General features: G+C 39.6%; 1 protein-coding gene across 3 annotated transcripts in view; it reads left to right on the top strand.

Annotated features, from left to right (window-relative positions):
• csmd3a (CUB and Sushi multiple domains 3a) overlaps nt 1-12,360 on the top strand; it is a 245,184-nt gene that overhangs the window by 200,391 nt on the left and 32,433 nt on the right. For all 3 annotated transcript variants that reach the window (XM_083529477.1, XM_083529478.1, XM_083529479.1), the window contains 3 exons: nt 526-699; nt 9,203-9,385; nt 10,528-10,704. In XM_083529477.1, the coding sequence (XP_083385603.1) occupies nt 526-699; nt 9,203-9,385; nt 10,528-10,704 (534 nt within the window). The remainder of the gene's footprint in view (nt 1-525; nt 700-9,202; nt 9,386-10,527; nt 10,705-12,360) is intronic.

The following is a 12,360-nucleotide window of genomic DNA, read 5'->3' on the forward strand; positions in this document are numbered from 1 at the left end:
AATGATCCTCGGCCCCACGACCCCGTCGCCGGTTCACCACTGTTCCTTCCTCTGAGCACTTTTGATAGATACTGATCATTGCAGACCAGGAACAGCCGACAAGAGCTGCAGTTTTGGAGATGCTCCTAACCCAGTTGTCTAGACGTCACAATTTGTCAAACTTGCTCAAATCCTTGCCCATTTTTTCTGCTTCTAACACGCCAACTTTAAGAATAAAAATTTTCATATATATATATATATATATATATATATATATATATATATATTTTTTTTTTTTTGTTGTTGTTTTGTTTTCTATCTATCTATCTATCTATCTATCTATCTATCTATCTATCTATCTATCTATCTATCTATCTATCTATCTATCTAATGGACCTCTATTACTGCTTGTTGCAGTTACCATTTTTTAACACTAGGTTCACAAAATGAACTCCTTTGATAAATGGGAAAGTGATTATCTAAAAAGGATTAAATATAATATATATATTTGTGAATAAGGACTTTACGATGTACTCTGTGTTTCAGAGGTGGAATGTGGTCACCCTGGCGTACCGCCTCACGCACTTCTGATTGGAGAAAAGTTTACGTTCGGTTCCACCGTACGCTACACGTGTATGGGAGGAAGGCGGCTGATCGGAGACACCACACGGACCTGCCAACTCACTGGCCACTGGAGCGGCTCCCTGCCTCACTGCTCAGGTCAGACTTCCTTCTTTCCAACTGTTTGTGGAAACCTAACGGTCTTCATTTTTCTGGGAAGGCTCTCCACTTGATTTCAAGTGTAGAGATTTGTGTTTCATGCAAAAAGAGCATTCGTGAGATCAGGTAGTGATGTTGGTGAGGAAGTCAGGGCATTGTGCAGGACATTCGAGATCTTCCACTTCAACCTTAACAGCCTTAATGGAGCTTGCAAAGCAGCATAGTCACACTGGGGCAGTGTTTGAGCTTTTTGGATCCAGTGATGGAAAATTGACAGCATCCAATAATACAATTATGTGCTTCCAGCTTTGCTGCAACAGTTTGGGGAGGAAACATACTGTATCACTTTGATTGTCTTCAAACTTGCGACCTGATAGTTTACCTTCCTGTATAGCTTCCTGCATAAACTTTGATTTTACTACCTTTTTTTATCACTCCATCCCATATGGAGCAGAATTGAGAAGTGTGTGAAGTGAGAGCATGCTGAAAAAGGCCCGAGTCATGATCAAGTCCACAAATTTCATAGCGGAGATATTAAAACCTTGCCGTCTGGTTGCTTTCATGTTTAATTCATTTTATTCTCGGTTGCGATTCAGAATGCGGCTATAACACGGTGAATGTGAGAAGTTTATAAGCTCATAGCAGTGTAGCGCATTCCGAGCATTATTTCCTGCTGTTTGCTCTTCGTGTAGTAATTAAACGCGTTTGAGTAATGGCTCCTGACCGTGTTTACGTAGCTCGCACTTCAAAGTCCATTCGTCTAATTGATTGACCGTTTCTAATTCCGGCCGCCGCTTCGTCTCGATCCGTTCTCATTTTCAACGCGGGCGCTATAAAAACCAATTTGCGCTCACAAACTGACATCGCTCATCCAAAACTATACACACACACACACACACACACACACACACACACACACACACACACACACACACACGCTTCCTCTTCCTGCCATCCATCCTCACACGCCCAGCTGTTTCCCTACATTCACACATCTGCCGTTTCTGACCTCGTAACCAGATGCATTTCATCTGTTCTCTCTCGGCCTCATCCATCAAGCCTCAGATGGACCTTCTCACTGGATCTAGACAGAAGGGAAATGAAGTACCGTTCTTGTGAGCATGCCTTTGTTTTGGTACACCTCATTCCCTTATTATTAAATCTCATTCCATGTTTTTTTTTACTCTGAGTTCTTTCTTTATTTGATGGAGATTAAAGGAGCTTTTTTCCAGACAACTAATCACGAGTGTTCTTGAAAACAGGTGTTCGCTTCAACCACGAATGCAGAGAGACTTTCTGAACATGATTGACTGAATGTGCCATGGTAATTCCTATTTCAAGGTGTGGGATTAGACATTCAGTCAGTGGATGAGAAAAAAAATTCTGATTTATGGGGAAAAAATATCAAATTTAAAACGTTACAAATGCAGGAATCTCAGTAAAAGCAAAATATATCATTATAATTATCTACAGCATTTTATATATATATATATATATATATATATCATGTAATTAATTTACAATTCAAACACTTCAATTATAAGCCCCTCCCTTAAATAACCACAGTATCAAACGTGCATATTCTCTTCTCCATCACCGTCCTTCTTGGTTCATGTGCCATGTTTCAAGTTTCATTCCTGTTTCAATGTGTGGAAAGAGATGTTCGGGCAGTGGAGCAGACAAAGATGTCTGATATATGGAGCAAAGAAGGTCTTTGGAAAGGCAGGAGGCTCAGGAAAAGAGTGTGTGTGTGTGTGTGTGTGTGTGTGTGTGTGTGTGTGTGTGTGTGTGTGTGTGTGTGGGTGTGTGTGTGTGTGTGTGGGTGTATATATATATATATATATATATATATATTGATATTGATTTAGATATGCTGCAATAATAAGCCCCTCCCCTAAATGACCACAGTAATAATTATGAATGGCAGCGTAATCTTTCTTCCCTCCTTCTTATCTCTTTATGTCTCTTGCTCTGTCTGTTTCTGTGCCTCAGTTTCAATTTATTTTTAAGTTTTTTTGGCACGACAAATAATTGTACATTGCACATGGGATGGTCAAAGGACACACCAATCTTTGTGCTGCTAATATACAGTAATTTAAAGAGTCTCCTAGTAGGACAGAGATTCTTCTCACTGTTACAGAGAATGAAGAATGTTGGAGTGTGTGTTTTGTGCACTCTTTAAGGAAGTGAAGTTTAGCCTCAAGTGTGTTTTGGCTGCAGTATTGACACAACCTTTTTTCCTAAGGGAACCATGTTCTTCTCGGTTCCATGTGCATGAGTTTCCAGTCTGTCAGAGAAGGTTTGATCTTCTCCTCTCCTCTCTGCCGGATCGTTGCGACCCTTAGGGGCTTTGAAAGAGATGTACGATGTTTCACACTGAATCACACGATTTGCTGACGCGAATCTTGCAGCTGATCGAAGGACATACATCTGATGCCGAAGGGAAAAGGAGATCGATGCGGAGCTTGCGCGAGCTTGTGTTTCGGAGTTAGGCCCTAACTTTTAAACTCGGCGCTCGATCACGCTTAAAATTATGACCAAATTTTGGACGTGATTCATTTTCCAGCAGGAGACAATGTTTTTTTTTCTTTATATATTAGAATCTAGACATTTAAGGAAATTTTTTTTTTTTTAAATCTTCCCTCTGCTTTTCGTGCGTACAATTGTGAGAACAATTGTGACAAGATTAATGCCTTGAGGCTTGTGCAGAAAACACGCATGCAAGGGTGACAGTCGAGCCCTGGAGGAGGTTTTAATTGAAAAAAGAAAGCGAAGAAATGGAGACGGGGTCGTCCGAGGGCATGGACAGGTTCAGACAGTCAGCAGCTCAGTGTCAGGGTCTTGCTTGAGGCTAAAAAAAAGAGAGAGATGGTAAGACATGGTACCTTACACTTTTTTCTGTGCCATGAGGCTTCTTCTGGCTGAAGAAGCCTGATGCTGCTTAGTATCCTGCAACTGTGCATCTGAGATCGCGCGTGTGTTTGTGTTTTGGCCACCGGCCTCGGTGCTTGTCATGTCACTGTCCGTGGTGCTGATGTTAGGCAGCTGGTGCTCCAGGGCAGCGGGTCTCGTGTATGAAGACGGGTCTCACCAAAAAACAGCGGCAGCAGATTGACGTCGGGTTAGATGCTTTTTTTTTGTGGTAGGAGAAGCATGAAAGTGGCTCGGTGGCCAAACAGTAAACGATCGAACTCAACATTTAAAAGGGATGACACTAGTTACCCTGTTTTTTTTTTAGTTTGTTGTTATGCATCTGTTTAATTTTTGTATTATTATTTAGATTTAATTTAAAAACCTGTACCTTCAAACCTAAAAAAAAAAAATCTGATGGCATACAGCGGCTGTTAAATTCTTTCAAATGTAAGATAACAATAAAATAATTAGATATGCAGTAATGCACAGTGTGTGACTAAGAGTCCCTTTAATTGTGGCATTGTAGCTGTAGTGTTTGCTGATACCTGGAGTGTCTTCCCGGTTGAGAGCAGATAGATGGGAATATAGAACTTAAATAATATTCATATGCATTTTACATTTATGGTATTTGGATGTCTTTTTTATCCAGAGCGAATTACAATGATCTCGTTTATATTACTGAGCAGTTAGGGTTTAAAGACATTGCTCAAGGGTCCAGCAGTGGCAGCTTGGCAGTAGCTGGCATCATAGTTCTGATCAGAAGTCCATCATTTTTGCCACCTACAAAACTATATACATAAGTACTTAAAAAGAAAAGAAAAAGCTTGAATATAAGTTCGAAAGTTACACATATTCAGATGCGGGTTCTGTGCCTGCTTAGGTCGGTTTTTATTATTATTATTTTTTTTTATTATTATAATTTTTTTTTTAATAGTTGCACCATAAAGCTTTTGCAGATAACCTGAATGTTACTCACATCTTTACAGTTTGACTGGAAAAAATAGTGGAGAGTTTTGAAGCTGTGTCTAAACCGTAACCTGTAAACACAAGCACTTGGCTGTAAACCTGAAAAAAATCCAGGACAGGAAAGTCTGAAAAAAAAAAAAAAAAGAATAGTAACTGAAATACAATGTGTGGAAAGATATATTATATGACAGAGTATGAAAATGAATATTTAAATAAACCTGGCGGCCAAAACTATTTTTAGAGAAGCTCCTCACTGTAATATTCCACAGTGCTGTTGATGACATGAGGTCAGGAGGTTTTTTTCATTACAATTGTGTCAGAAAACTAAGCATTTTATTTTAAGAATAATATATTTTAGAAATTTTTATCATCATTAAAACTATCATTATTATTACTACCATAGCCATCACCCTTATCATCATCATCATCATCATTCACACCATCATCATTACCACTACAATCACCCTTATCACATTCACCATCATCCCCATCAATATTCATATAATCACCATCATCATCCCCATCAATATCTATATCACCATCATCCTTCACACCCACACCATTACCACCACCATCACCCTTTTGACCTTCACCATCATCCCAATGAAAATCCATATCTTTACCATCATCATTATTACCACCACCATTACCCTTATCACCATCATCATCATCAACAATTACATCACTATTATTACCCTCATCATCACCACCATCATCAACATGTAAATCACCATCACCAACACCATCATCATCACCACCATCATCAACATGTAAATCATCATCACCAACACCATCATCACCACCATCATCATCATCATAATCAACATTTACATTACCATTAACATTCACATCACCAACATCAACACCACCATTATCAACATTTACATCACCATCATCAACATTCGCATCACCATCATCATCATCACCACCATCATTATCAACATTTACATCACCACCATCATCATTATCATTATTCACATCACCACCATCATTATCATTTACAACACCATCATCATCATTTATAACACCATCATCATCATCACCATCATCATCATCATCATTCACATCAACACCATCATTATTATTTACAACACCATCATCATTATCATCATCACCACCATCATCATTCACATCACCATCATCATCATCACTACTATTATCACTACTGTGACCATCATCATCATCATCATCATCAATATCACTGCCATTATCATCACCACCACAATCATCACCCTTGTCATCACCATCATTTCCATTGGCCCTCAGCAGCAGTAATTAACAGTGACCTGTGTGTATTATGATGAAGGATCTTTCAGTGGTGTGTATCGGGTGAGAAAAGCAGTGTTTAGTCATTGTGCTGCTGAAATTACCTTTTTTTTTGTTGCTATAATTAAAAAATCTCTAAATCCCACTGAGGGCTCATTGGGAGAAATTGCAATTCAGGAGTAATCTGATCAGTCACACAAATACCACACACACCTTTTTTTGTGGTGGTTGGTCTTCATCCAACACTGCAACCACTCAGTAATTTAGTTCAGAATGTGAACAATTTCAGCATGAACCCTCTCACTGTTTCCCCTCAGCTCGGCTCTGAACTTACTGCAAAGCTCGAATCCAAGGTCACTGTCCAATTTACCGGCGAAACCGAAGGAAACCTGCAGGAGGAGCAGGAGATAGTTGACAGAAAAGGTATGTTATTAGTGAGGCTTTGAAGGAGGGCGATGAGGAAGAGTCGGAGCGAAACGAGGAACAGTGAACCGACCGGAGCAGAGGAATGGAACAACCTAATGAGCTGAAGACTTTCTCTGCAGTGGGGGTTTTTTCTCTTCCCTTTTTTTCTGTCAGTCCTGTTTTGATTGGGTGGCATTGGGTTTGTTGAGGAGGCAGCATCCATGTAGAGCAGGGTGTGTGTGTGTGTGTGTGTGTGTGTGTGTGTGTGTGTGTGTGTGTGTGTGTGTGTGTGTGTGTGTGTGTGTGTGTGTGTGTGTGTGTGTGTGTGTGTGTGTGTGTGTGTGTGCTCCTCAGCTTCCAAAGAGAATGCCCCAGATTTCTAACAGAGTGAGAAATGAAGTCACACAAAACTGTGAAAAAGAAAGAAAGAAAGAAAGAAAGAAAGAAAGAAAGGTGCTTCCTGTGACTGTGCGTGCAGCCTTGTGCTGCCATCTGTTGGTGTGTTACAAAACTAGTTTTGAAACCTTTTGATACACCTCGTTTTTTAATTCCGTTTCTTGCTGAACACTGGTCTGTTCCTTTCCTGTTTCCTGTTTTTGTTTTTTATGTATTTTATTCCCAAAAATATTGCTGCATAAATATTCCAAATTCAAATAATCGCATGGTTTACGTTTCATGGGTTTCCTTGAGTCTTTGCTCATCATTCAGCTCTTAAAATAGCACTTGATCCTCTGCTGGCTTTAAATAGATGACCTGCATTCATTGGTTTCTATCGCTGAGAACCCTGGATTGTGTTCCCTTGCATTTGTGAAGTGAAGCTGACTGAGGCAGAGGCTGAGAGCAGATCTGTGGTGTGTTCACGCTGCTGCAGCTCCTGCAGCACTTACAAATTAATTACAGGCCACATTCCAGTCCTGCGTGTGAAGTGCATGAGCCTCGGATCCTGCGAGAGCCTGAACGTCAGGAGTTTATGTGGGTCATGTGAGCATGATGACTGATATCCTGGCTGCTGCGTCCCGATTTCTGCTTTACAGAGATGATTGGTGGTACGAGGATGATAATTACTGGCCTGGTGTTTATCACAGTGTCATTTCTGAAAGATAAAAAAAGGAGGCTCTTTTGTGACCAATCCAGTGACTTGATCTGAACGCAGATGATACGGTTTGTTATTTAATTATGGTCTCCTGATGATTTAATGAGTATGGGGATTTTTGACGATGGACGTGTGCAAGGAGAAATCCGATGGAATTTCACAAGCAAACTATTCTTCACTAACAGACTTCATCAAATATAACAGCGTTTTAGTGTCATGTTCAAAAATAAATAAAGATTACGAGATTAAAGTCGTAGCAATACGAGGATAAAATTAGACTTTAATCTCAACTTAATTCTCATAATTTAAAATGTATTCTCTAAATAAATATATACTAAATATGGGAAAAGTCATAATTCCGACTTTTTCGTATATTTTGACTTTATTTTAGGAATATTTAGACTTTACTCTCATTTCCACTTTATTTTTTTGAATATTTCGATTTTATTCTCAAAATGTTTCAACTTTATTCTCATAATTTCAACTTCATCCTCAAAATATTTCAACTTCACGCTCGGAATTTCGACTTTATTTGTTTTATTATTTCGACTTTGTACACAAAATATTTAAACTTTATTCTCAAAATATTTTGACTTTTTTCTCGCATTGCTACGACTTCATTCTCTTGGATTTTTTTTTTTACGTGGCACTAAAAGGTTGTCGTAATCTGAGAGCGTGTGGTCACTTAAAAAATATGACCCCCAAATAAATATTCGGTTTTGGTCTGACAGGAAACTTGACTTAAAGAATCACTTTTTACAGCCTTGATGAACAAAATCATCTCCATGTGAAAATTCCTTATAAACAGCAAAAAACCTTCAACGATATCAACAATCCTCCTCATGTACAATTTGTCCTATTTGCTTCGAGTGTAAATAAGTTTTCTTGTTTTATTACCAGGGGACGTCGCTTTCAAAAACAGTGTCATAAATCCATATATGAAATGTAATTAAGTGCAGTCTGGAAGTGTTTCAGCGAAATGTAGGAGTAAATATGTGTAAAAATAAATCAGATGACGATATATGAACAAAAGTATCGCTCCCTCGTTTGGATTTCCAGCCAGCAGTCCGTGTCGGAAGGCAGGAATGTTCGGGGGGGGGGCAGAATTCCTCCGAGATTTCTGCCCAGACAGGCAATTCATCCGAGACTGAATCCCTAACAAGCAAACCAGCGGCTCTGCCTGAACCCCTCAAGCAACAGAGCGACCGAGTTTTCGCTTTCTAGATCACGGAGAAAGACGTCAATTTCTTCTAATAGGCATTTAATCAAAATGTATATTGAATCACATGATGCTTGTTTACATCCGGATTTATTGGCACCCTCGATAAGAATTTGTCGAAGGGGGAATAGTTGGAACTGAGCGCAATCTTTTAGTTAAATATTGTACAGTATTGTATACAGTACAGTGGACAAATGTAGGATCAAATTTAACCTTATTGGAGAAGACTCGTAATATTATTTTTATGTTATTTTACCAGTAATTATGCCGTCGTCATAATAATAATAAAAAGAATACAAATAACGATAATAATGTACTTATAGAGCATCTATTTTACATTCAACTTATCAAAGACAGACAGCATACAGGAAAAGGCAGTCATATTTTTGACATAAAAGATGTGTGTGTGTGTGTGTGTGTGTGTGTGTGTGTGTGTGTGTGTGTGTGTGTGTGTGTGTGTGTGTGTGTGTGTATGTATATACAGGCCAAAATTAAGCATTACATTCTCTCTGTAACACAAACATGCCTTGAAAGAGAGACGTCGTCGTCTGAAAGAGGTCGTTCTTGAAACCCTGTATATGATATAAAATCCACATGTCTGTATGATGAATGCTTAAGGCAACGTGTGTGTGTGTGTGTAGGTGAGGTAGCCGGTGAGTGCGGTGACCCAGGAACCCCTGCTCACGCCACACGTGAAGAAGGAACCTTTCATCAGCGTGTTAAAGTTCGCTTCACCTGCGCCACGGGACACACGCTGTACGGCTCGGCCGAGCGCATCTGCTTCCCCAACGGCACCTGGTCAGGAAAACAGCCCACCTGCAAACGTAAGACCTTGTCCACACACACACACACACACACACACACACACACACACACACACACACACAAACACATATACACACAAGCACATTATATATCTGATATATACAGTGTGTATATGTAATGCATATACAGTGCGAGTCAATATTCCTTCAATTAAAAATGCATTTCGGGTTAAATTTACTTTACATCTTTAAGGAAACTTTCTGCTCCTGAGCATCGAAATCGTTTCCTTTGTTGGCGAGCAGAAACAGGCCCCAGTTTCGAAATAGCACAAAATAATCGAACCCTGAGCAGAGAACAGAAAGCAGAGTACTATTGTTTTTCGCTCTGGTATTAAACAAATAGTGAAAAAGAATTCCTGCTTTATTCCCTGTGTATAATTACAGCCTTAAAGAGTTTTATTGCAAAGTATGTTTGCACTTACAAGGATTTTGGTTTGGTGACCGAAGCTTTCATTTGTAATTTTGTATTTTTTTTTTTACGTAAAATGAAAGTAGAAAAAAATAAAAATAAAACAATCAATCAAATAAATAAATAAAATAAAATATACATCAAATAAATAAAAATAAATCAAAGGTTATTGCACTTTTTCATTTGTGCAATAAGCACTATTATGCAAAAAAAGAAATCGGATAGAGAAATCCAAAACTCACCTAAATATCAAAAAAAATAAATGCCATCTTACACTGATTCGTCTTCGGCTCTGAACCAGAGCATCTTCCATTCGAGACAGGATTTAGCTAAGTAATTGAGGGTCAAGAGTCCTGCTCCAGAGAATCAGCTTGGTGGGGATGAGTTCTGAACTCGTGACCTTTCGTCCGTAGCCTTAACCGCTGAAGCTGAGAGGGAGAAAAGACAAAAACACTGGACTCCTGTTAATGACCAGAGGTGAAAAAAAAGACGATAGAGACACCAGTTTTGACTAAACAGTGACATCAGGGATGTACGGTGTATGAATAAATGAACTGCTGAACCAAACTTTCTCAAATTATTATATTATTAATTATTATTATCTGTCACAAAGATTATATTTGACATAAGCCAGATTATTTTCTTGTGTACAGGTAGAAAATATCCAATTAAAGTATATACTGTATATAAATAAAATATATCAAAAATGTAATCACGCTTTCTCTCTTTCTAGCGATTCAATGTGGAAACCCCGGCACTCCTGCTAACGGTCGTGTCTCTCGTGTGAACTCCACGTCGTTCTCTCATTCTGTTGTTTACTCCTGCTCTGATGGTTATCGACTCTCCGGGACGCCATCGCGAGTCTGCCTTCCCAACGCCACCTGGTCCGGCTCTGAACCCAACTGCACACGTGAGCGTGTTTGTGTGTGATTGAATCATCCTGTACCTCTTACCCAGAATTCCCTCCTTCCAGCACGAATTCATTACCTGTTAGCTAATGACAAATGCAGTGCAAAATATTAGCAATAATTCAATGTGTGGTTTTACCATCGATCTCTGATCAGCGGAAACATGGATCTATTCATTAATATATACATATTTATATAGCAGAAATATGGGGTATGTGGTTCTTCATCAAAATGTTGCCACACACGATTGTATAGAATTTTTCTCTTCACTTGAACCACGAGATCCAAACCTGTTCCAGCATGACGATGCCCCTGTGTTTAAAGCTCCATGAAGATCTGCTTTACATGGGTTGGAATGTATGTGGAAGATCTCCTGCTATGGAGCGCCAACACTATTGAACACCTTTTGGGATGAATGTGAACGCTGACTTCACTCCAGTACCTGACTTTACTAACACCTTCTGCTCAAATCTCCACAAAATCTAGTGCAACATCTTCCCAGAAGAATGGAGCTTATTATCATAGGAAATGGAGACTGAATGTGGAATGCATTATGGAAAAGGACGTGTCAGGTGTCCACAAACTTTTGTTCAGATAGATAGATAGATAGATAGATAGATAGATAGATAGATAGATAGATAGATAGATAGATAGATAGATAGATAGATAGATAGATAGATAGATAGATAGATAGATAGATAGAGTATAAATGTTAACGGTTTAAATCACCTACAGTCAGTCTGAGCATAATTAATGGCACTGCAGAACTCAAGTAATTTAGTGCGGCATATTTTGCACAAGCCTCCTTTATTAAAAGGTAATTTATTGCCCGCTTTGCCCTGCGTAATAGCCGGACGGCCTGACATGCACGCTCAATCTCTGACCATCGAGTAATGCGAGATTGATGTTGGCATCGAGACAAACTAATAAAGAGCGCGGCCACGGTGAATTTCAATAGGCCACTTCACCGGCATTAGCGCACCTCCCATGATGCAATGCACTTTGTTAGTGGATGAGAAGTGGAGAGATTAATGCCGGACGTGAGCCGGGGAGCGATAAAGTGCACGCCCGCGTTCGCTAATGGACGCGGTTTGGCTACGAAAGCTCTCCATTACGGAGTCGTAGAACGGGACCGGGCGCCCTCTGGTGCTCTGGAGGTCAGTGGTAAAGATTAGTTAGTAAGATGAAAAAGAGGGCATTTTAAAGGAAAAAGGGATTGAACGAGGGAGGAGATTTTAGATGGAGGAATTTTTCCTGAAAGTGGAAAGAAGGCAGCAGTCATTAGTGTAGGTATCAGTCGAATATCGGAGGCGCTTCTACCCAAATGAAGCTGTGTTTCCCGTATTAATTATCGATCAGCATGCGACCGTTTAGCTCGGTGTACACAAGCGAAGCTGCTTATAAAGTCAGGCTGTGAGCGGCTTCCGTGAACAGATGGGTTCGTTAATGGCATGCTAATGAAAGTTTCATCTTACAAATATGTGAATAATGTGATGAGCCAGCGCACAGGATATGATTAATAAACGAGCAAGGAGAATACAATCAGGTCATTAGGGGGGGAAGGGGTGACGGACGGACGGACAGGAAGAAGAAAAAAGAACAATATGACACAAGGGTCAAGATAGCGACTTATCAAAAACGTCTCAGAAGTTGAATTC

Source organism: Silurus aristotelis (genome assembly GCF_946808225.1).
Source record: "Silurus aristotelis genome assembly, chromosome: 25".
Classification (NCBI taxonomy): domain Eukaryota; kingdom Metazoa; phylum Chordata; class Actinopteri; order Siluriformes; family Siluridae; genus Silurus; species Silurus aristotelis.